Genomic DNA, 25574 nt, shown 5'->3' on the forward strand with positions numbered 1-25574 from the left:
CTATTCCATACAAAACTCACTCATGGTATATACGTAAAGGTAAGCTCACTCATGTCTACCTCATATTATTGTCCCTTATAAGTTGTCAGTGTCGTGCCTTCGTTATGTTTGTGTGCATTTCGTTCCCATGTACGTATATGAGTGACTATTGATCGAGTATGAATGAGTCTGAGTTGTTTGAGTGAGTCGACTTTCTATGAGTTGGAAAAAAATATAAAAATGTAGTATTTTAAGTTATCTCGGCTGAATAATTTGAAATTAATATGCGATTAAAATTTTATTTGTCACACCAGTGAATGAAAATGTATTTTGTATGTTTTGTAACGTGAAACAAGTCAAAAATATTGAATGAGTTTATTAATCTTTATTTTTTTTATTGTAATAGTTATTGTAGCTGCTTTTAAGACATTAAAAATATCAATAAAATACGTATAATATGATATGAATGCAAGATCTTTAGCATTATTTTTTTTAATAAAATTATGCATTAATAAGTATGAATGATTTAATATTAATCGCTTCCAAATTTTATTTTACATTCTTGTTAAGGAAAGAGCGCGCTATATTAACTACATATGCCTGATAGTAATGTTAGAGAGAGATGCATATATTTTTCTTAGTCACTATCTCAAGCCAGTAAATTATTTTCATGCACTTTTCACAATTTTTATTCGATCCTGATGAATGTCACAATTTAATGTGAATATTTAGGAATTATGTTATTTATTATTTTTTATTATTATTATGTTAGATTTAAGATTATGTTGTAGATTTTCTAATGGAATGAAATAAACGATTTTTAATAGCCTTGTGAAAAGGAACTAAAAATAATGTATTTTAAAATATTTCTGTTTTGTAATTTTAATTAGAAATGAACTCCAGTAATCCAATGTTATTATTATTTTATCAAATGGCGATATATTTGAGTATTGTGTGACATGTAAACAAATTTAAGTAGATTTTAGTTAACTCATCACAATTGTATTTTTATATTAAGCTAAACTAAATATTTATTTTGTAATTTCTCAATTTTTCAAACACACTTATCATAGTATATACAAGTATCACTCGGCTGCTATTTTGTTAAAAAAACACGTGTTAAATGTAATAGTTCGATTGTCGAACTTTAACGAACTGCCCCGTTTAAGGCCGTTTATAGTGTTCTTATTAAAAGAGTGTGGGTTTATATCCATTCAAGTTCATATAATAGTTGCCAAACGAACTTTTGTATTCACAAATAACTATTTTTGTATTATTATATGATTAGATGCCATATAGATGTCGTAGGGTTTTATATTTTTTACCTTTGTTCGTGTAGGTCCTCAATGTTCGAAATAAAATTGTTTAGTATTATTTTTAAACGTTACATCATGTTTTCCAAGATTAATAAGATACATTTAGCTGTAAATACGCTATAGTTGCAATAATACAGTATTTGTAAAATATTTTATTGTAAAATTAAGGTGTGCCCACACTCGTGTATGATAAAAATATCGAATAGATGTGTAATTTTGTTGAAATTATATATTATTAGTTAAGCGTAAACGTGTAACGAGCGTTGTAAATATCCTGATATATAAATTATTGTATTTCCTAATAAAATTTAACGAACATTTATTGTAGTTTTTTTTTATTAGTACCTACCTAAACTAACAATGTGGTAACATAAAATATGTCATATGCTATTACAAACAAGATTTTATCTGAATAGGCACAGTTCTTTTTGGGAATACTTTTTTCATCATTTTCATCTTTCGTTTGGTTAGCTTTTAAATCGGACCAGTAGTTTCTGAGATTAGCGCGTTCAAACAAACAAACTCTTCAGCTTTATAATATAAGCATAGGTTACAGAGTGTGAAGAAGTATTAATGAGTATTAATGTGTCATGCGTGGGTTCGATTCCCAATCCACTAATTGCTTTTATATACGTTATTTTTACTTTCCGTAGTACAAGCATAGTTTGTGGTATAGATTAATCTATGTACATCTAGTAATTTCAGGAAATACCTTTTTATTATCTATTTATATGATAGTTTTGTGGTAAACAAAAATGACTCATGCAGCGATAGGAGCACGATAGGAGCGATAGGATAGAGACATTCTTAGAATCTATACATATAATAAATCTGTAGAAGGGTCAATTCTGTACATTGAAAATATTGAAAAAATAATTAGCACTGGATTGATACCAAACCCAAATATGTGATTAAAAAAGTTTTTGTCTGTCTGTCTGTATGTTCAGGCATCACGTGAAAACTTGGTATATATACTACATACATACTTTATTATCCTGGGCATAAAATAGGATACTTTTAATCCCGGAAAAATACGTAGAAAAAAATAAATCTTAATTTTTCCGCGCGGACGGAGTCGCGGGCGGAAGCTAGTAGTGTAATATTTTTATTTTTTAAAGCCTAATTTTCAATCTGTTTTATTTTGACATTTAGAACTTCAAATTGAAGGAAAATTTGTTAAGGTTTATTTTATATTTTGGAGGAGTTTATTTATTTTATATTATGAGGAGATATGTCTGATTCTGGAAAAAAATGTAAGAAAAATGTATTCTTTCTATTTCATTAATACTTAGCATTACTATTTTAGTACATAATAATATATCTGTGATATATTTTTAGGCTAAATTTATAGATGATGCAGCATCAGTTTAGATTTAGGTACCATGTTCCGGATATAGCGTACTTATTACCTATTATCTTGATGTATAACATTTTATAATAACAAAACATAATATTATAGCTGTCAGTATCACATTAGCTTTGTACTAAATATTTATCTAAATACATCATTATGGTAGTAATGTCGCAAACGAACGTTCTATTAGCAATGCAATAATATAGTTTTTAAAATATTTGTTTATATTAAACTAGCGGTCCGCCCCGGCTTCGCCCGTGGTACCTACATGTTTACGCTTTTTTTCATAAAAACCATCCTCGTACTTCAAGGAATATTATAAAAAAAGAATTAACAAAATCGGTTCAGTCGTTTTCGAGTTATGCACTTACCAACACTTTTTGCGATTCATTTTTATAATATTACTAGCTTACCGCTCGCGGCTTCGCCCGCTTTCTCTAAAACGATTTGAGATTTAAACTATCCTATCTCTCAAGTTGGATCGAACTGCACATGGTGTGCGAATTTTATTATAATCGGTTAAGTGGTTTAGGAGTCCATTAAGGACAAACATTGTGACACGAGATTTATATATACTAAGATAGATGGTAACATTACAACTTTGACTTTATGTAATTGAAATATTAAAGACTCTATATGAATCATAACCTCATCACCAACCACTAAATAAATAATGTCGTAATGAATTTACTATACCCAGGGGAGGTCAAGTGAAATGAAACAGTAATTATGAGCAAAAATAAGTTTATTATCATGTCTACAATAGGTACTTATTCTAGAAAAAATTCTCAGCTTTGCACAATTACAGTAATATCAAAATGGCGACCAGAGCAATCCCATACCTGTTCTTGACACTAGCTGCAGCGGTTCTATTAGATGATCAGCCGTACTGCTCTCTGCGGTATCGTCGATTGTGCCAGGGGAAGGGCCGACATGTTGCCTGTCAGTTCCCTGTTGTAAGTATAACTGGGAGCTTGATTTATACTTTATAGCATTGAAATCCATACTTAATATTATAATTGCGAAAGTAACTCTGTCTGTCTGTCTGTTACTCAATCACGCCTTAACTGCTGAACCAATTTGCATGAAATTTGGTATAGAGATATTTTGATACCCGAGAAAGGACATAGGCTACTTTTTATCCCGGGACATAGGATAGGTACCTATTATCCCGGAAATCCCACGGGAACGGGAACTATGCGGGTTTTTCTTTGACTGCGCGCGCGAAGCCGCGGGTTGAAAGCTAGTGCTTTATAAAAATGAGAAATTAGACACATAGAAACCGAAAGAGTAACTAGAATTCGATTGCTCTAGCTGCTAGCAAGATCTTGGCTGATTTAAAATCATAATTCATAATTTATAGGTAAATTTTTACTAATTACAGCCTGGAGCGAGCCCCGTCTGTAGCAACTACACAAAAATCAAGTTCACCAGTGATTTGAGACATTTTATAACGCATTACATTAACAGGTACCTATAACACATATCTTCTCTTATATATAAAAATGAATCCCAAAAAGCGCATAACTTGAGAACGGCTTAACCGATCTCGTTAATTCTTTTTTTATTTTATTCCTTGAAGTTCGAGGATGGTTCTTATGTAGAGAAAACGTGAATATGTACCACGGGCGAAGCCGGGGCGGACCGCTAGTTGTTTAATATATTTTACGGTAGAAATATAGAGATAAAGGAATATTCCCCTTGCATTGTTAAACTCTGACTTTGGTTGACTCTGTTTAAATACAATTTAGTTATTTTTTAATCGCAACGAGACATACACAACGCATTAATCATAGGTACCTACAATTTTGATACATCATACAAGGGTAGATATGTTATCAGTTTTATAGGTTGTAGGAATCGTTGACAAACTTCATATCAATTTCTCTGAAATTATACGATATCTGAAAATTGGTCATCGTAGATTTGAGATAGTTTTGTAGTTAACAAAAATGACTCATGCAGCGATAGGAGCGATAGAGATATTTTTAGAATAGTAGTTACAATATTTTTATTTTAGCGTAATTTTCAATCTGTTTTATTTGGACTATATTTGGCATTCAGAACTTCAAATTTTCATTCTTCATTTGATAAGGGGCCATCCATTAATCACGTATTTTTTGTTATTTTTTTTATTGGTATTTTTTGACCCCCCTCCCCCTTGGTGATACGTGGTGAGGTTTAAGACTACCCCTCCCCCCTCCCCCCTATATCACGTGTATTTTTTCGTACCTGCAAAGAATAAATTTTTTATTTATAAAAAAATACTGGTAACTATAAGTATCGTCTAATTTTATTATAGTAAATTAAAGACTACTATAATAAACGTTCAGAGGTAGACAGAAAGATTGCAGTTTGTTTTTGAATGACATAAAAGTAATGAAAGATATGCGAAAAAGTTGTACGCGTTTGACTAAAAATAAATACATATGTAACGCCGCTTTTCGGTTGAGTATCGCGCGCTTTTTGAAAAATAAATACACGTGATATATTACTTTACCCCCCCTCCCCCTTGTGATATTTCGTGATGTTTTGATGGACCCCTCCCCCCCCTTTCGAGCCTCACGTGATTAATGGACAGCCCCTAAGGCTGTCTTGAAATTATGTTATAGAAATATCAACTATAGGTACTTAGCCTGCTGCTTTACTTGCATGTTTCCATAAATACCTATAAAGCTCTAGATAAAATAGAAAGCTGCCTTTTTATTTATACTGTTGTTACCTAACCTAAGTATATCCCATCTATACAACTATATTATTATACCTAGTGTACTATGTACTGTAATTTTAAATGGTGTGGTACAATAAATAGTTAAATAAATATATGAAAATTAGGCTTAGGTAATTTGTTCAATCTGCGGAACTTTTATGAAAACTTTCAGTACCATTAACGAAAAATCTTCTACAAATGCTTTACTAGATTATATCTTCGCATAGCTATACATAGTTTATCACGCGTTTCTCCTCATAGTCTACGTGTTGTTAAGGCGTAGACAACGGATCGCGGCGGGCAGCGAGCGGGTGCGAGGCGGAGCGATCTTACCTAAGCCACAGGTTATGATGTGCGTGGTGAGATATATTTATTATTACTAATGCTTTACGATATATAATACTAACTCCGCTCCTGTTGGTCATACGTAATGATATATAGCCTTCCTCGATAAATGGGCTATCTAACACCGAAATAATTTTTCAAATCGGACCAGTAGTTCCTGAGATTAGCACGTTCAAACAAACTCTTCGGCTTTATAATATTAAGTAGGTATAGAATACCAAACATCAAGTAGATACCGAATTATAACGGTTTATTCGTATTCAAATAGTCGAACATCAGGCGCACGCCGAAATATATACATAACTGCCACTGACCAAGGCCGTATTAGATGTAGTTTTTTGTATGTTACAAAATGCGCAAGAATTATAAAATCATTTTTTTGTCATTCATACATTCACAAAATTCGAATCTTAATGTACATAAATAAGTAATAGTTAACTGTAATGAAAGTTACTTAAAATACTGGATATTTTGCGACAGGAATGGGACCGAGAGCTCGCTCACTTGGCGCAACGGTTAGCTGACCAGTGCCAATTTGTACACGATGACTGCAGAGCTACAGGTATGAATTACTGTCGCCAATAATAAGACAAGTCAAAACCTAGTATATTTTATTCCAAATTATTCAGAAAGCTAATTCATTTGTTTAATATTTGATTTTTTTGCGACTCTATACAAGACTATTATTTCTCCTAGTAAGGCACGCAACTGTAGGTAGTTACCTACCTATAATGTGAATTTTCATAAACTCTTTAATTAGTTGAAATAAAAGCAACTATATTCTTAGTAGGTAACAGGTGTCACTCGGGGACTGCCGCGGTAAAGCTATTGCATAGCATGCCTTCAAGCCACACCTCCGAGCCCGTCGGAGTGGGGAGCGTGAGATTTTTTCGTTACGGAATTTCTCGATTCGGTCCCCGCGCTCAAGGCCCGCGATAGAAGCTATGCAAGCTTAAAAAAATATCAATAGATAATTTTATTCGCAAACAATTTTTTCTCCTTCACAATCAAGAAAAATTAACAATATTTTGTATATCAACACTACTCCAGTCCGCTACCCACACGCGGGGCAGAGCGTCGGCGAAGTGCGTTGGCGTCGTTCGAGCGTGTCGGAGGAACTGACCGCACAACGCGTGATCAGGCGTGTGTTCGATGCGTGGTGGGGGGAGAGACGTCGCGTGTCACCGAAGCAGATCACTGGGCCGTTTCGATTGGCTGCTAGGTAGAATTATATTTAATCAGGGATAATATTAACATGTGGAATCTTATGAAGACTTTTTTGGGTAGGAAAGAATTTTTAGTAAGCCTCTACATAACAAATTATTTGATAATGTATTCGATAATTAAGAATTCCCCTGGCAATTCACCAGAGGCAACGTATGGGACCACTTCAGCCAGCTACCTGTATCGACGCTTCTCGCGGGCTGCAGCGCCATTTTTATATACCTTAAAAAATATTTCTTCTTTTCCAAAAAGCCCTATCTAATATATCTATAATTCACCAATATTTTTTCCTACTTACCCAGACGAATGGCTAGATTTTTTTTCCTTTTTTCCCAAATTTATCACTAGAGGCAACGTATGGGGCCACTTCAGCCAGCTAGCTGTATGGACGCTCCGCGCGGTGGGCTGTGGTGCTGTCCGCCACGGCACCACCCACACTCGGCTACTGCTCGTCTGTGACTTCTCTCACACTAACATGCTGGGAGAGAGGACGCTGAACCCTGGACCACTGGCGGTGTGCCCGATGCATACTGCTAGGAAGGTTCGGTCGACTTATCCGCTGCTATGTGCGCCCGTGAGTTTTGGTTCTATTTTTGATATAGGTACGGTATTGTTATGGAGTAGTAATTTTAATATATAAATGCAATGTTAGGCTCCGTGCAGACAGAGAGCGTTCTGCGTTCCGCCGGCGCACACAGAACGCAGTCAGACCGCGGCGCTGCGCTATAGATCCTTCGCATCACAAAGAACGCGGAACGCAGAACGCAGAACGCTCTCTGTCTGCACGGAACCTAAATAGTAAATAAAATATAAAATATACTACAAATAATCGTCTAAGTTTTGAATCCCTGGAGTTACTATTTTCTTGTATTAAATGTCACGTTTGGATAAGTTACCCAGATTTCTACACCTTTTTACATATAATATTAATATCGGGTTTCTATAATATTATATCATTAGGTTATATTATTTTATAGGTATTCATTAGACGAACAACTTACGAGTCCATAATGAATACTATTCTCCATACCAAAGCGAATTCATTGTTCTAGTCGCGATGGAATAAAACATGTAGATGTATGTTGGCCCTAGAGTCATAATCATAGAGTAAATTTTAATATGTCGCTTTTATATTAGGTTCGACACAAGCCTCCGGACAGTGATGAGAAATATGATGATTATGATGATGATGATGATGATGAACAAGAGAACGTACATAGGCAGGATACTGGAAACGCGGAACCGAAAAAACAAATGACTTCCAAAAGATATCAAGGTACAATAATTTGTGGTTAAAATTAGTAGTAATAGTAGTATGAGTAATAGAAGATGTAGTATTAGAAGCATGGTATTAGAAGTAGTTGTTGTAAAAATAGTATTACTAGTAGTGAGATTTACAAAAAAATTGAGCCCAAGACACACATTTAAGCTATGTGTTTTGTTACAGCTGAAACCAAAACGACTATAAGGGTAATAGATAGATTGTCAATGGAACTGGACGGTCAGCAATATACTACAAGGAAGAAAATGCGAATCATGACATCCAGGAAACCGTATTTTGGTGAAGTGCGGTAGTATATCATGCTATAAATAATAAATTAAGGTTCTGATTAATGGAAAATAAAAATTCTGCCGTGAATTAAAAACGAAAAAATAATATTTTAGGCATTCCTGTATTTTGGCAAAAAAAATAGTTAGTACAGTTGTTTTTTTGACATAATTTATTAAATCAATTGAAATCTTATAGATATGAATTGGAACAGAACAAAGTAGCGGATAAATTGCCTCGTTTCGAAAAATATCATGTGCAAGAACATGAAGAAACTCATGTATCTGAGACTTATGCTGATGTCGATTACACGCAAAGGGTAAGGGTAATATTGAAGATATTAACTTTATAGTATATAGGTTGAAGTTGTCTATTATTTTGTACTATAATTATAATTAATTTAGCTATTAATTAATTATAGCTGCTCCGCGCGGTTTCAACCCCGTGTTCACTCCTGTTGGTCGTAGCGTGATGATATATAGCCTCGATAAGTGGGCTATCTAACACCGAAATAATTTTTCAAATCGGACCAGTAGTTCCCGAGATTAGCGAGTTCAAACAAACAAACAAACTCTTCAGCTTTATAATATTAGTATAGATTTATATAAATAGTACGATTAAGTAGTTAGTAGGTAAACATACAACTTATTTTAAATACCTATTTGTTTTGTAGATACAAGTAGCCAGACATAAGTGGAAGCAAACGCAACACAGACCGATCAGGTAAATAACTAAGTACATTTGCTAATAATTAATTACCTATTAGGTAGTTAGACGTAGGTAATTAGTTTTTTTTTTAATAATTAAAATATAGTAATCGTTTTTTAATAATTACAGACCAGGAGCAAATGCCCTTTTGAGTAAACCAGTGGAAAAACCTATAGAAAGATCTTCAGAGGTGAGAAATCTACACATCCATTTAAAATTGGGTTTTATCGATCTAATTATAATTTGATTGTATTTTAATTGCAGGCTAATAACGATCGTCGGATCGCTTCACTAATGATAGACAGAGATGACGTCGATCAGCTGTTTAGAGATACTGGCTTCAAGATTAGTAATATGGGAGATTCGTCATAATAATGGAAATATATTGTGTGATTTGAAAAATTTGTTTCTTTTTTTACCTGAATCCATATTATATTATCATATACCTAAATGAGATAGGTTGTCTATCTGTCTGTCTGTTATGCTTTCATGGCTAAACCACATCACCGATTTGGATGATTTTATAAGGAAAATAATTCTAAAAATGGAAATTCTTAACTACGTAGCTTGTTCTTGTAGCAAAATAGGTACTCGATAGAAATGCACAATGCAACGTAAAACGAAAACTAGCACTAGGTACCTAACGTCTAGGCATTGGGCGTTAATTTTCAATAAAAAAAAATTACAAGAAATGCTAAATTTATTAGAATAAGATCTCTTTACTCAATTAGGTAGATACTGTAATGTTGGTACCCCTAATTCTTCTAAATTCCGTCATACTGACGTGGACCTTTCAGAAAAATACGTTACTTATGAAATACTTGCCTTCTGGCTTAGATTATATAAAATAATAGGTATATTTTCATAAATTAGGAAAGATTCGTGGAGCTCCGAGTATTCCATTGAAAATATCTTGAATATAGTTGATAAAAATGTGAAAATAAGATAAATAGATAAAGATAGAAGTTTTCTAAGAAATAAACTATGTGTTGCTGCTGCTGTAATTCCTGTGGTAGATGTTTAAGATGTATCTTCTGTATTACGCTTTGTATTTGGTTATTTCACCTCTGCGGTATGGACGAGTGTTGTGAAGATTGCAGAGATGATGATGATTATTATTAAGATACCGTTATTTAATACCGATGTTTTTGTTGTAAATGAAATGATATTCGGTACCGTTTTGATACTGTTATGTAATACCGTTATGTTGTAAATAAAAGTGTTGAATAAATATATTTTTTGTTTTATTATGATATTTGAAATTCTGTTAATACTATACTTATGTACCTAACAATAAAAATAAAACACATAGTTTTGCTACTACATCACATATTTTAAAGAATCATAACAGCTTTGGAATTATGAAATAATTTTATATTTATTTTAAAACCATGGTCATAAACATTAAAATTAGACACAAATATATTATCAAGGACACATAGTAATTATTTTTGATTTTAGTTACATTTTATTATTTTAGTGCCTTTATTCAGGATCCTCTACACCACACTTACAACACTTACTGCACTGACAGTCAAGTTCAACACCGCATAAGTGTAAAGCATAAGCGATAAACGTAAAACAAAATATACAACGCAGACTGCCGCAAAAATTACAACAACACATTGACGTAACAGTTTTAAAGTTGTTTTAGCGAATACAGTTGCAAAATTACAACAGCACTTTGATTATTATTAAAATTTTAAGTTGTTCTATTCTTCCCATCGTAAGTGCTGGTTTCGTTTTACCGCCTTTTTGTAGCATAACCTTTAATTTTAACTTTTTATTTGAATTATTTCATTTGTAATGTTTTGTATAAAACGTGTGCAAAACTGTTAAATCTAAAAATCGAATATGTTTGAAAATTTACATATATACTAATGAATGATGAAGTAATTAAATGTAAAATTAAATTTATTTTTATATTGACAAATAAACAATAAACATTGCACGTACACAAGAAGCTGGAGATTTCGGTATGAACATTGACGTGTAACAAGAAAATATTGCCCAGTTCATGTTTTTTATCACTTTCACACCTAACTTGGTATTGCCACTGTTAATACGAAGTTTTCCCAAGGCTACTATGTATGCTGTAATATTCTGTGCAAAAGGTTAGTTTTTGTACATGAGTTTGTTGATAAATTGCCAACAACGTCATTCAGAAGCATTGTTGGATGAGACAATTATTATTTATGCTAAATAAACTAAGTATCTGAACCAATTATTAAAAAGCGATACTCCCTGATTATGGGTAGTCACCATAATAAAATTGTAGCAACTCTCACTTTGTCAATATGGCATGTGTGTCAAATAAATTGCGTCACTTCGAATATTTAAGTTAATATTGTTGCTTATTTAATGAATATTTTCCGAATATAAAGAATGCATTGTATTGTGCAAAATTGCAGAAGTGTTTGGACACCAAATTCTGGCATAGAATTTCACAGGCAAGTGTATATTTACGTTATTTACAATATTCCTCAATACTCCTGCATTTACCTGTTTAGAATCATTTCAATGGCAAAAATTGTCTAATTTAGCATCATTTTAGTAAGCAGTCATGTTAAATTTGTTATTTCCCTAATACTTTATCATTTTTCAACAAGTTTTCAATAAACAGATTTAACAAGTAAGGTAACCATGATGACGAGTTTTTATGGATAGCGAAGAGAATATATTGTAATAACAATATTATGATGAAAATTTAGAACACCATTTTAAAGATTGTTACTAGTAATGAAACAACACATGACATCGGTATTGCACTCACATGTAGTTATAAGATTGTTCGTTTTTTTTTTTCGTTTTTGTGTTCGTTCGTATTTTTTTGTTTTACGTATTTCAGCTTTCCAAAAAGTAAAATAAAAAGAAATATATGTGCCCATCAAGGTTACTGAGGATTACGACCCAGAAAAAAATACCTTTTTAAAAATAAACTTTGTAAAGTTAGCTGAAATTTGTGCAAGGCTGCTATAAACAGTTTTTCTTTGATGATTCTGGCTTGAAATTGACCCGTCGAAGCAACGCGTTTAAAAAGAAGATCTGAGTAGCTAACAATTTGGTAAACAGCATCTGATGCAAAACACAACTCTCCTCTATTTACAAAGGATGTTAATGCTATATATCGGTTCATATCCAAGCTTTGTAGCCAAAAATTATTTATAACTATCATTCTATACCAATTAAAATTGTATGTACCTACCTATAAAGTATGACCATAATATTATAATATAAATACTGTTAAAAATATATGTCGTTATTATTTATAGACCATGATTTTTAGTTTTTTCTATTTTGAAAAATCCTGAATTTACAAAAAAAGCGTGGTCACTCGACAGAAAGAGACAAAAAACATGACTGACGTCATTGAATGTCATAGTTTCTTGTTTCAAGTTGAGGGGGAGGGGAACCACAAAACTGGTTGGCAACATCTGTCTATAGGATGTCTGGGATCTATACAATATATATCAGAAGTCAGATTTAGGTCCGCTATTTTTGCAAACAAAACTCCACTGAGAGTCCGGTCTAATTGGGACGACAACAAATCTCATTTTGCAACCTTGTCCGCAGTCCGGAACATTGTTAAAATTGCAATTAAATTATTTTTTTGCTGTATTGTCGGTAATTCCAAAAGTACTAAAATAATACATATCGAATATAAATTATTGTCCCAAATACCAAATAAAGATTAACTTATCTAAACTTTAATCAGTATTGCATTATAGACAATTAACAAATACTAATAACTCTATCTAATCGACAAGGTCATTATTGCAACTAACCTATTTAGTGAACATATTATTCTCATTTACACTTAACACTCAAGTTAGATACACGAGTAGTATCTAACGTTCTACGCAATCGTTAAATCAATAATGATAAAACTGCGGGCTGTGTAGATATTTTCTGGCTGATAAGATTGTCAGTCAAATACACAAAAAAGACGAAACTATATAGACACTTATTTTGAAAATCGAATACGAAAAAAGAAAATAAAAAAACTAAAAAACCTACCAGTTCAATTCGAAAATCGAATTGTCTTGTAAATAAAAACAGCCAGTTCGTCGAAACTCAAATTGTTGTGTTGCAAATAATTGTGTTGTTAATTCTACAATGTGTTTTATGTGTTCGTGCGGGTGTTGCAGAGCGTGTTGTAAAGTGTTGCAGTGCATATTGTGCATCACTTGTATTGTGCAATTATTGAGAATGTGCGGTTTTGAAATTGATGAAGATCAGTGTAACTGTGGAGGGGAAGAAGTATAGTAGTTTATGTAATAGTAAATAGTATTTATAAGTTTGTCAAATGATAAAATGTAAATTATTTATAAGTTTTTCAAATGCTTAAAATATTGTCGAGTTAACATACCTATTTGTCAAATGAAGTAAAGAAAAAAAATGTTGTATGTTCATTTTTTTTTTGTTGTAATAATGTGGAATTATTTTTGCAGAACATTAGAGTCAATATAAATAAAGATTTGAGAGAAAAAATGTGAATAGAAAATTTCAATTGGACTACTTTTATAGCATTACTAACTTACCACCCGCGGCTTCGCCCGCTTTGTAAAAAACATAATAAATTATATACTAAAACCTTCCTCTTGAATCACTCTATCTATTTAAAAATCGCATCAAAATCCGTTGCGTAGTTTTAAAGATTTAAGCATACAAAGGGACATAGGGACAGAGAAAGCGACTTTGTTATATACTATGTAGTGATGTTCTTTTAATTTTTCACATAAATGAATACCCATATTTACGATTCAGTTAATTCAAGTTACAAAGATGTAGTAGTAATTTATATTTTTTTCATATTATTGTATGTTTCGTAATTTAATATGTTACAACCAAACAAAATGCTAAATGTCTTAAATAAAAAAAATATAAATGATTCATTAGGAGTATATAAATATGTGTGCTTAAATTTTATTTAAGGTTAAAATATGATTTTAATAAATAAATAATATTATTATAAAGACTTTTATTTGAAGCTTCTTCAATTCTTCCATTTAATAGACTGAAACAAAAATATTATTTATTATTTAATTGGACTAAAATATTTTATGCATAATGTTTTAAATTGACGACATTGTATTTTATTTTTTTATTTTAAGGTACTTTTTTTTTCTTAAAAATATAATATAAAAATAAGAAGACTGTGGAAATAGTCGGGAAAATTGCGCCATTTATAACTTAAGAACGGCTGAACGGATTTTAATGATTTTTTTTTGTTGGATTTGCCTTCCATATTATGCGTTACCAACATTGTGATATATATATGGAGACGACACCGCCTACATCACTTATGTTCCGCTCAACATACGCCATATGGTGTAACTGCATGCTCATTTTTTATCTGTTTTAAAGTGAAATGCTTCAAATATGCCTTCGTGTGTGTTACGATATTGCACAAATAATACAAATAATAGGGAAAAGTGTACAGGAATAACTTTCATCGGTAAGTACCTACCTAACTAGATAATAATTTTTAAAACTTAGTTAGAGCAAAAAAATGGCGCACCGATTTTGTTCGTGGTGTCTCCTCCATACGTAGTATTATTATCTCAATGGTTACCAACAGAAATAATAAACAAGTAGTTAAAATATATAAATACCAGGCAAACTTAAAAAAAAAATCTCCAATATATATTGGATATAAATAAAGTTTAAATTTTAGCTTTTTTCTATATAAATTAAGAAAAAATGTTGTGTGGTTTTATGAAACCACGGTAAAAGTGAAACTTTTTTTCACACTATAGACACTTAACTAAAAATTATCGTATTTGTACGATAATTATCGTACGTATCGTGCGTCACGCGACATGCGCTACACAGACCAAAAAGTTTGAGACGATGTAATAAAAGGTTCACTTTAATAAAATAAATATAATAATTAAATAGACTTACCGGATCCCTCAAAGTATTATCAGCTAAGATATAATCTTCAGATTGTGGACTCAAAGTCATTTTATAGTTCGTGAGAGCGGCTCGGTCTTTTTGTTTAAATAGAGATTCAATTACTACTGAATGTATCTGAAAATACAAGAAAACAATATTATTTCTTTTTACTTTATTTATTACTAGGTTTCAAAGAAAAACTCGCATAGTTCCCGTTCCCGTGTAATTTCCGGGATAAAACCTATCCTATATTACTCGTGGATAATGTAGCTTTCGAATGGTGAAAGAATTTTTAAAATCGGTCCAGTAGTTTATGAGCCTATTCATTTCAATCAAACAAACAAACAAAGTTTTCCTCTTTATAATATTCTTGAAGAAGTGTAGACTAGCTACGCACCGCGGTTTCGCCCGTGTGGCTCAGGTCCTGTTGGTCTTAGCGTGATGATATATTATAACCTATATCCTCCTCCTCCTCGATAGTGGCTATCCAACACTGAAAGAATTTTACAAATCGGACCAGTATTTCTTGAGATTAGCGCGTTCAAACAAACAAACTCTTCAGCTTTATAATAATAGTATAGATGAAACAGTGGTGGTACTACGTAATAAAATATAATTGTGGCTTACAAACATTATTTTAGTTTATGTATTAAATTATATTGCAGACTGGAGCGCAATCTAGTGGGAAGTTAAGACAACTATGGTCTTACCACGAAACAATTTAAACACAGTCTAACTTTAAACCAGGGATCGGTCACTTTAATACCTGTTGTCTATGTGAAATACGACAAAACCAGATTAAAGACAAGTTTCAAAAAAAGAGCTTATTTGTCCATAAAAGGCCGGCAAAGCACTTGCAACACTTCTAGTGTTACAAGTGTTTATGGGCGGTGGTGACCACTTAACATTAGGTGGCCCACCTGCCCCTTTGCTTGCTCTGACATAAAAAAAACCAGATTAAAGAGAACCCGCGCTTAAAGTTAAACCCTGTCTAAAGTTTTTATGGTAAGACAGCTAGCTTTTAAATGTCGTCAAATTTTGAAATTTTATTGGAAAAAAGATTTTATTCGCTCCCCAGGATAATTTACTCAAAAACTACCGACCAACATACACATAAAAAACCGATTTAAAATCGTAACATCTTTTCCTCGTAACACATCCTATACTTGTGACACTAACAAAAAATACAATTAAACATACTTCAAGAAGCCATAAAAAAACGACGTGTGTCACTCGGGGACTGCCGCGGTTGCGCTATTGCATGCTATACCTTCAAGCCACACCTCCGCCCGTCCCCGTGGGGAGCGTGAGGTTTTTTCGTTACGGAATTTCTCGATTCCGTCCCCGCGCTCAAGGCTCGCGATAGAAGCTATGCAATAGCTTAAAATACATTTACCTTATATTTCTGCGCTAACCGCAGTCTCTCGTCATTATTCTGTATCTTATTAACACACGTGGCCATCATGCTCTTACTTGCGTTCAAATCGTTCAAACGACATAGAAGCGTTTCTATGGGAATGTGTGATGATAGTGTTGTACGGCCGAGCCAATCCTGGAATATTTATTAATAAAATAATTTATTTATGAATAAAATAAATTTTAAACAAGTGGAGTTATTATAACTGCGTTAAAACAACCGACTTCAAACTTGCACGTTTGCAACATTTACAAATACAGACAAAAATGCTCATAAAATAAAAACTACTGGGCCTATCCGAATAAAATTTTTATGGGACCAATTCGACACCATCCCGCATCGAACAAAAATTCGGTTCAGAAACCTCGGAGTAATCGGTGTACATACATAAAAAAACATACGGGCCGAATTGATGACCTCCTTTTTTTGAAGTCGGTTAAAAAATAGCGTGTGTGCCGAGCACATGTGTCAGAAGTGAAACTTCCTTGCCAAGATTCAAAGATACCAAAATCGTCGATTTATTCCATGACGTGACGGTATTGATGACGCGACCTTGAAATTTTACTCTCAACGCGCCTAAAGAAGTTTCACTTCAAAACAAATATTTGTAAAGATTAGATTTATGTGTAGTTCTAACAATTCTGGGATTGGATTATATTTTCGTAAGTAATAATTAGGTAAAAGCTTTTATAAGTTAACAATTTTTGGCTCACATTTGCAGATTAGATTTTTTAAATTTCGAGTTGGCTACAAAATTAGACTTTTTATTGTTTTTTTTAAGTTTCTACCATATAATATAATCACAAAAAAAAAAAAAAAACAGGTATCAAACTTTGTTCAGTGATTAACATATTAAAAATATATTAAAAATATATTAAAAATATATTATATCATTTTAGAAATATATTATACATATTAAAAATATATTATATCATTTTAGAAGAGAAAAACAACTGATAGTATAGTACATAATACCTTTTTAGTAAATAGGGATTCAACGATGTCCCATTTACTGGAGTTTGCGTGAACATTTAATACTACCCAGTCATATTGCAATGGAGTTATCTGAAAAGTATTTATATATACAAAAATGTATAAAAAACAAAAATCTGTTTATGATAATATGTTAAAAAAGGCAATTGGAAACGTAGTACTTAAACATGTGTTAAATAAGAGATTTAATTTTATTACAAAAACAAATAATTAGCAGCTTATGGGTTCATATACAAGCTGTACCTATTTATTATGTGAAGTTTTATTTATTTGTTTTTGAAGTTATACTTCTTATGGCGCGATGGAGAAAAATGATGAGAGTGAATTTTTACGATGCGCGCGCACCGACACCTAAATTTAACAGCATGAAGTTAGTTCTAGGTGGTATGAAAATTGATGTTCAACTACCTATATTCTAGTATTTTCCATACGCCAAAGAAGTATAACTTCTAACGCGTGTACATAAGTACACACACTCTTTTTTTTAGTAAGACCAGCTGTGTTCAACCATGTCTGTAGAAAAAAAATACACAAAGAAGTTCAGATAACTTTTAATATCTTTAATTAATATCGTCATTCAAATACATATTTCATTTTTAATCGAAATATGTATTGTAAAAAAAAGATTTTTTTTAAGATTATATTGAAAAAAAAAACAAGTAATTGTAATGACAATTATTTGTTTTTTTTTCAAAATTCATTTTTTTCACACAAAATTCATTTTTAATGAAAAATGCCGTTTATTTCACCTGCTGTCTCTGGCAGAGCGTCAATGGCGACATCATGTTGCCAGCGCCCTCGTGCCAGTGCCACTGGCAACAGTGCGTGAGGCATGCCAGTGGAGACTTGTTGTGTAACTCGGATTTGTTCGCGCATTTCTGCCATTCTGAAATCGTTTTGAGGAATGTTATTGATTTTCAAGTTCATTTTTTAAGGGTTCTTCGTTATTTTTATAATAACGAATGGGATATTTTTTTATTTAACTTAATATAAGTAACATATAACAAATGCTTCTAGAGATGTAGAATACAATATTGTAGGAACTCAATGTAAAAACATTTTAATCTATACTAATATTATAAAGCTGAAGAGTTTGTTTGTTTGAAAGCGCAAATCTCGGGAACTTCCGGTCCGATTTGAAAAATTCTTTCGGTGTTAGATAGCCCATTTATCGAGGAAGGTTATAGGCTATAATATAGCATCACGCTACGACCAACAGGAGTGGGGCCACGGGGGTGAAACCGCGCGGAGCAGCTAGTTCTAAATAATTCCAAAAGTAACCTTTTTTATTTTTTGTAACCTTTCGAATGGCTATCTCCACATTATTTTATGAGAATGAAGTTTATGATATATTTAGATAGGTACAAAATACAGCCGATTTTGTATTTCCCAAAAATATTATAGAGCAGTATTTCAAAAACTAGGGATGTAACGATAGAGATACCAATACCGATATAATCGGCAAGCCGATATATCGGTATCGCCGATTTTTTACTACAAATATTGGTATCGGTATTGTATCGGCAAAATCATGTATCGTAACATCACTATCAAAAACTAAAAAGTCCTATAAAAATCACGCCACATTATAGTACACACTCACCTAATAATTTTATATAATCCACCAACATCTTATTGCAATGTGCATCAACACCCGGTTGATTGAAATGATTTGAAAGTACATTATTTAATTTCCTTAATAAACTCTCTATATTGTTCCCTTGAGTTTTTACTATGTGTTCAAATTGGTACATCTGAAAAAGATTTTTTTGAAATTGTAATTAGGTAGTTGTTTAATAAAACGACGTGTGTCACTCGGGGACTGCCGGCTGCCGCGGTAAAGCTATTGCATGCTATGCCTTCAAGCCACACCTGTCGGAGTGGGGAGCGTGAGGTTTTTCGTTACGGAATTTCTCGATTCGGTCCCCGCGCTCAAGGTCCGCGATAGAAGCTATGCGATAGTTTAAAAATCGATGTAATTAAGCATGTCATTTTATATTATGCACTACAAATAGGCTTTTGAACGAATTTAACGTAAGTCTAAGGCCGGTTGCAGAGCTTCACCGACCATCAGTGCGTACGTCAGTCGCGCTTGTCATATGTATGACAATACGCGTGCGTATGGTCGGTCTAGCTATGAACGGTTTTATGAATTTCCATACATATGACAAGCGCGACTGACGTACGCACTGATGGCCGGTGAAGCTCTGCAACCGGCCTAACATATAAAAAATATAGATACTTACTGCTGCTTCAGGAGCTCTGCCTAGCATTCTGAAAAGTATAAGATATTTTAAAATATAATTTAGCTTTTTAATATTTCCTTATCACTTTTTTAATCTATACATATAATAAATCTGTAGAAGGGTCAATTCTGTACATTGAAAATATTGAAAAAATAAATACCAGGGGGTGTTACTGGATCGATACCAAACCCAAATATGTGATTAAAAAAAATTTTGTCTGTCTGTCTGTCTGTCTGTCTGTATGTGAAGGCATCACGTGAAAACTAGCGGTTCGATTGCGATGAAACTTGGTATAATTATACCTTATTATCCTGGGCGTAAAATAGGATACTTTTTATCCTGGAAAAATACGTAGAAAAAAATTAATCTTAATTTTTCAGTTTTATCCATAGACGTTGTTCCGTAGAACCGCGAACACACGTTGCGTATTATTAAAGGCCTAGCCGTATTTGGGAATTGGGTCCAATAGATATTTATAAGATGTTATTGTCAGAGGTAGGTACCTACTCAAAATGGAGAAATAAACCATCCACGCGAAGACCGACATCCGCGCGGACGGAGTCGCGGGCGGAAGCTAGTATTACATAAAGTTAATCAAGTGTATACAAAATAACATCATCATTTTTACGACATTAATTTCAAGGTTAACTATATTTTTTACACTAGATGGCGCTACATGAAAACGATAAATTTTTTTTTCTGATTTTCTAAATATTAGTACTTAGGATAAAAGATTTTAGTTTGTATTGTATTTAGTCTGTATGTTTTTTTACCTATAGAAAGCGATTGTAGGCGCATAGAGATAAAATTGGCGGACAACGACGCGGTATACAACATGTATCATTATATTGACGTTATTACACATTGAAATTATGTAGAAACATAATATCTTTAAATTCAACTGAAACACATGTGGCTCGTTGGTCTAGGGGTATGATTCTCGCTTTGGGTGCGAGAGGTCCCGGGTTCAAATCCCGGACGAGCCCGCGCAAAACCTTTTAATTTTTTTTATTATTATTTGTTGTATTCATTTATCCTCGTGTAATAATCTCCATAAATAATTAAAATAATGTTTAGAGCAATATTTTTTTAAAGTAATTTATTTTCCTTATGTGATTAAAAGAGCAGGGCCTAAATTTAACTGTTTTAAATCCGTCAAAACTTTTTTTTTACAAAATACGTAATAATATTTTGTACTTACGTCAATAAGTCTGTAAGTTCATTAATTTTTCCTTCACTCTTCAAATGGCTCATATAATGGTTCAACGCTATAGGCCTGCTTGATAGTAATTCATGCACCAATTTCTTATTCAGCGTTTGTATTAGAAATAAAACTACCTGAAAATATTATAAAAATGTTGGCTAGTATAAAAGAGTTATATTTTTTAAAAAATTATTCATTATGCAATATATAAAATTAAATGAAAAATTCCCTCGAATATAACAAAAGCTTTTTATTAAATTTTATTTAAAACTAGTTTTCTGTCTGTTTATTTGAATATTTTCGTTTTACTTTTTCAGTTTACTACAAGCTTTATTAAGATGTGAATATTTTAAATTTCATTAAAATCATATAATATGGAGTGATGAACTGATGACTCATATCAATCTAAAAGTGTGTACATACAGACAGTACAACTTTTGCTATATGTGTTTACATTTTGAAAGCTTATAAAACACCATATTATCTTAGTTTATGAAACCATCTGAAAAATAATTATGCAGATATATTATAGACTAGCTGTTCCCCGCGGTTTCACCCGCATTGCTCCGCTCCTTTTGGTCTTAGCGTAATGATATACCTATAGCCTCCCGTAATAAATGGGCTATCTAACTTTGAAATAATTTTTCAAATCAGAACAGTAGCTCCTGAGATTAGCACTTTCAAACAAACAAACAAACTCTTCAGCTTTATAATATTAGTATAGATATACATACAACCAATACACACCGCTAAAATAGCATTCCCATCGCCCATCACAATAGCACCATCCAACAATTCCGTTTTACTCTTCAAACTTCTATGAACATGTAGCGAGCAAGTATGGCCCAGGATCAGACGTTTTAACGTGATAGATGTTGAGTCGTAATCTAGAGGCCGTGTGTTGTTTGGGTCCTTGCCAGATTGAGCGAGGACAACTGTAAAATATTAATTTTAAATGTAATAAAAAATTGTCACACAGTAAGGCTGGCGCAAACGGTATACCGAACTCAGCCACCTGTGGTAAGCATCAGCCTCTTGTCTTATTTTTTCATATATTTTGTACTAGCTTACCGCCCGCGGCTTCGACCGCTTTGTCTCAAACCTAATAAATTATACACTAAAACCTTCCTATTGAATCACTCTATGTATTAAAAAAAACCGTATCAAAATCCGTTCCATAGTTTTAAAGATTTAAGCATACAAAGGAACATAGGGACAGAAAAAGCGACTTTATTTTATACTATGTAGTGATATACACAATACCGTGTAGCCAAGCGCTCGCTACAAAATATATCAAAGAATTACAAGTGGCTGGCCCTTTTCCACCAACCTTAATACAAGAATAACTATTTTATGTTAGTATACAATACTAAAAAAACTGTAGCATTAAAACTAAGCACAGTTAAAAATAAACATTCTTTTTTCATCTTGCTTCTCTTAAGTCTCTGTATTATATTTTATCTAGCTCTATTTTATATTTTCTCTAGGGATCAATAGCATATATGTCCGTTTTTTATTTATTTATTTGAAATTTATGTCATGTTGTCCATATTGTTAATGTTTCTTAAATAACATGATTATTATTTTAGATGGTTTCGTTATACAGATATGCGCTGTAGTAATTTAGATTATTTTTTCTTTTTATTTTAAGAAAAGTTCTTTCTTTTAACTAATTAACCTACTAGTCAATCAGTTAAAAGTACATGCTATGAAGATAACTGATAACTTCATAATACTCACTTAAATCCAGAACTTTAGGTGACACAAGACTGTTCAATGATACTAAGTTACGCTTAGCATTTGTGATTGTTGTAGCGAACACTGAATCTTCTGTCTGTCCTGATGAGCGTTTTTGACCAATGGCCAGTATTTCTTGTGTTGAAAGCTGAAATTTTTTAAGTAAAGAGTTAATAAAGTAACGTTTTAACACTACAGTGCACGCGCGTTCTACTATAGTAGAACGCACTTACTTATTTTACCGCCATTCATTCATTCTTACACCTAACCCCCCCGGCTCCCAGGTAAGCTAAGTCGACAAAATTGCCTAACGGATTAGTATGGCACATACTTGCAACGTACGCGTATGTTCCTGTTATGACGTGTCAAAGTTCGGCTTCTACTATAGTAGTACATGCGAGTATTGGTGTAACAAAACTGAAGGTAAGTAAAACTTTCTTTTTTGGGTTTTTTAAATTATCAATGGACTTTGAATGATTTAAATTTTCAAATATATGTACAGTTGCATTACTATTTCGTGTGTCATGATGTATTTAATAATTAATATTTCTTTGCTTTAGCGAAAAAATGGACCCCGTATTGGAAGCGCGCGTGACTCAATGGCTGAACGAAGAATTAGAGGACGAGGAAGTGATCCAAAGTGACTCGGACGATGGGGAAGTATATGTACAACCAATGGAACAGGAAGATAGGAATCAGATGCAGGAAGCTGTAAGTGAAAATCATGCAAATGCATGCATGAAGATGAAACGCCTCTTTCTGAACTTGTCCAAAACAATACACGTGATGACTTTTATGTGGAACACGCTGGAGTAAAACATGTCCTTCAACAATCTGGGCAAGATCTCAAAATATCCGATTCAGACCTCCAGGGCCAAAAGGTGCCGCAAGAAACGCTGAAACACCGTTATCTTGTTTTGAACTATTTTTTGATGAAAATATTTTCGAAATCCTAGTTAATTGCACGAATATTTGACATTGATAAAATACAGAACCGATAAAAGAGAGAAAGAGATGCAAATAGAATTGATTTGGTTGAAATGAAGGCATTTATTGGATTGTTGCTCGGCATTGAAGTCTCACGTTCGGGCCGGCGTAATCTCAAAGATGAGCTCGAAATCGGTCGACAAAAAAATGGTGTAAGCGATGTGCCAGATGGATTTGTCCTGATCACTAAGTTGTGGTCTGTATTGAATGTCGGGATGATGGCCAATAAGTCGGTCATCGCTTATTAGAAGTTCTTTTTTTTTGAGCTGATCTCCAACTTGCCAAAAATGTTGATTATTTTCTTGATCTCATAATTTGATCCTAATTTGAATTATATGCTATTATAATTTTATTTTTTTCTATAATTATTTCTTACAATAATTAAAAGTTTAATATTACTGAGCATTATCATTTTAGGACCACCCATTTTTTTAATATTTCAAATACAGTTTTCTACTATGGTAGAGCACGCGAGCAACCATGTAAAAAAAAAGGGCGCGTGCGCTGTAGTGTTAAGTAACTAATATGAGGTAACATATTAAAATGTTTCACTTCAATACAATAGAAAAGTAGGAATACACAGTTTTATAATAAGATTTTTCTTACTTTATTTACCTTTTTTTAAAATAAATCATGACTTATAGATTTACATAAAGTTTTGTGCAGAAATATAATAATAAAAATCCAATAGGATTCATATATTCTTCTTTATTATCTTGTTATCAGTACAGCATGTATAGAGGTTTGTTTCGAAAATTATTGAGTTATTAGGTACATGTATACAACATTTCACTGAATTCTAGAACGTTTATTTTCAAATACTAGCCCTATACGCATCCTTGTATAATATGTATATTATACTCTACATAGCATTGGTGGAAATCATTTAAAGATAACACTACAGAGATACAGAATTTAATAAAGCTATAAGAATCAAAGCAAATAGGTACATGTTTTTAATACTCACAACATCATCATCAAAGCTAAAAGCTTTAGCCTTAGTTTCACTAGTATTCCAATAATCATCATCATCCATTTTTCGCTTTTTTACTTGACTATGAGTAAAATAAAAAATAAGAAAGTAAGAAAGAAGTAAGAAAATAAGAAGTAAAGTAAGAAAATACAATTAATTTATAGATATTAGATAATTCTGTACTAATCCTGAACTTTACATACACAGTTAATTATTAAATATCTCGTAAAATAAGTTTTGTTATTATATTTACAAATAAGAAAAGCGAAAACACACAGGAAATTGGAAAACACAATATCTGCAAAGGCTGTGTGTCATTTTTGACACTTTGACAATTGACACATTTTAGAAATGAGATGTCAACGTTAGTGTCAAATTATTGTAGAGTTCCGTACCTACCTAATCCAAGATTAACAACATACCTACCAACACAACGTGAACCTTTGTACTACAATATTATCAAGACACAAAGTAATGGTTTGGGGTTGGCTTTAGTTAACTGCCGCACGAATTTGTTGGAAATATTTATATTGTTAGTTAGCTAGGTAATGTAAGATTGTAATTCCAAAATATTATCGTTAGGAAACTTGTAGTTTTTTAGTTATTAATTTTTAAAGTTAATAATTTTTTGTGCGAAAAAAGCGCATTTATCCGTTTTTTTGTGCAAAAAAAGCGGACCAAGACGTTCCATTTCACTGTACTGTGACTTTACGCAGCGGCCGGCGAGTGCCAAAAGCGACTTTAGGGCGATTCCCACTCAAACAAAAAAAAATCTACGTAAGTAGGTTAAAAAACTATTAAACTTTTATTTTTAATATCCAAATAGGTAGCGAGGAGCGAAGCGACGAGCGTGTTAGGTTAACTCTTGAACTGCCGCACGAGCCGAGCGAGCGAAGCGAGCGTGCCGCGGCAGCGGCCGGCGAGTGCCAGAAGC

General features: G+C 32.7%; 2 protein-coding genes and 1 non-coding gene across 4 annotated transcripts; 2 read left to right on the plus strand and 1 right to left on the minus strand.

The window, feature by feature from the left end:
- The first annotated feature begins 3446 nt into the window (after positions 1-3446).
- Positions 3447-9587, plus strand: LOC123702808. Its single transcript, XM_045650609.1, has 12 exons — positions 3447-3605; positions 4034-4119; positions 5637-5718; positions 6185-6266; positions 6755-6926; positions 7277-7502; positions 8066-8204; positions 8376-8499; positions 8676-8796; positions 9151-9200; positions 9315-9375; positions 9450-9587. The coding sequence occupies exons 1-12, from the start codon at positions 3468-3470 to the stop codon at positions 9555-9557; spliced, it is 1389 nt and encodes a 462-aa protein (XP_045506565.1). The 5' UTR covers positions 3447-3467; the 3' UTR covers positions 9558-9587.
- A 4500-nt stretch (positions 9588-14087) lies between these two features.
- Positions 14088-24930, minus strand: LOC123702809 (vacuolar protein sorting-associated protein 16B). 2 transcript variants are annotated; one of them, XM_045650611.1, is made up of 11 exons: positions 24635-24930; positions 22684-22828; positions 21691-21878; positions 20941-21077; positions 19740-19767; positions 19097-19247; positions 18243-18379; positions 17476-17565; positions 16480-16635; positions 15093-15218; positions 14088-14202 (listed from the first exon to the last, which is right to left on the minus strand). In XM_045650611.1, the coding sequence occupies exons 1-11, from the start codon at positions 24701-24703 to the stop codon at positions 14182-14184; spliced, it is 1248 nt and encodes a 415-aa protein (XP_045506567.1). In that variant the 5' UTR covers positions 24704-24930; the 3' UTR covers positions 14088-14181. The 2 variants fall into 2 exon arrangements, with proteins under 2 accessions (XP_045506567.1, XP_045506568.1); XM_045650612.1 differs by lacking the exon at positions 15093-15218.
- Positions 20654-20725, plus strand: Trnap-ugg. The gene has a single exon. It is a non-coding gene; the product is annotated as a tRNA-Pro (tRNA).
- Positions 24931-25574: the final 644 nt, after the last annotated feature.

Source organism: Colias croceus, chromosome 24, assembly GCF_905220415.1.
Source record: "Colias croceus chromosome 24, ilColCroc2.1".
NCBI classification, from domain to species: Eukaryota; Metazoa; Arthropoda; class Insecta; order Lepidoptera; family Pieridae; genus Colias; species Colias croceus.

Excerpts from the sequence above, each read along its gene's own strand:
- LOC123702808 (XM_045650609.1), top strand. The coding sequence starts at position 3,468 with ATGGCGACCAGAGCAATCCCATACCTGTTCTTGACACTAGCTGCAGCG. Across the intron at positions 6,927-7,276 it reads CCGTTTCGATTGGCTGCTAG|AGGCAACGTATGGGGCCACT; the intron begins GTAGAATTATAT and ends ATTTATCACTAG. Across the intron at positions 8,205-8,375 it reads GACTTCCAAAAGATATCAAG|CTGAAACCAAAACGACTATA; the intron begins GTACAATAATTT and ends GTTTTGTTACAG.
- LOC123702809 (XM_045650611.1), bottom strand. The coding sequence starts at position 24,703 with ATGGATGATGATGATTATTGGAATACTAGTGAAACTAAGGCTAAAGCT. Across the intron at positions 22,829-24,634 it reads TTAGCTTTGATGATGATGTT|CTTTCAACACAAGAAATACT; the intron begins GTGAGTATTAAA and ends AAAAAATTTCAG. Across the intron at positions 14,203-15,092 it reads ATAATACTTTGAGGGATCCG|TCTATTAAATGGAAGAATTG; the intron begins GTAAGTCTATTT and ends TTTTTGTTTCAG.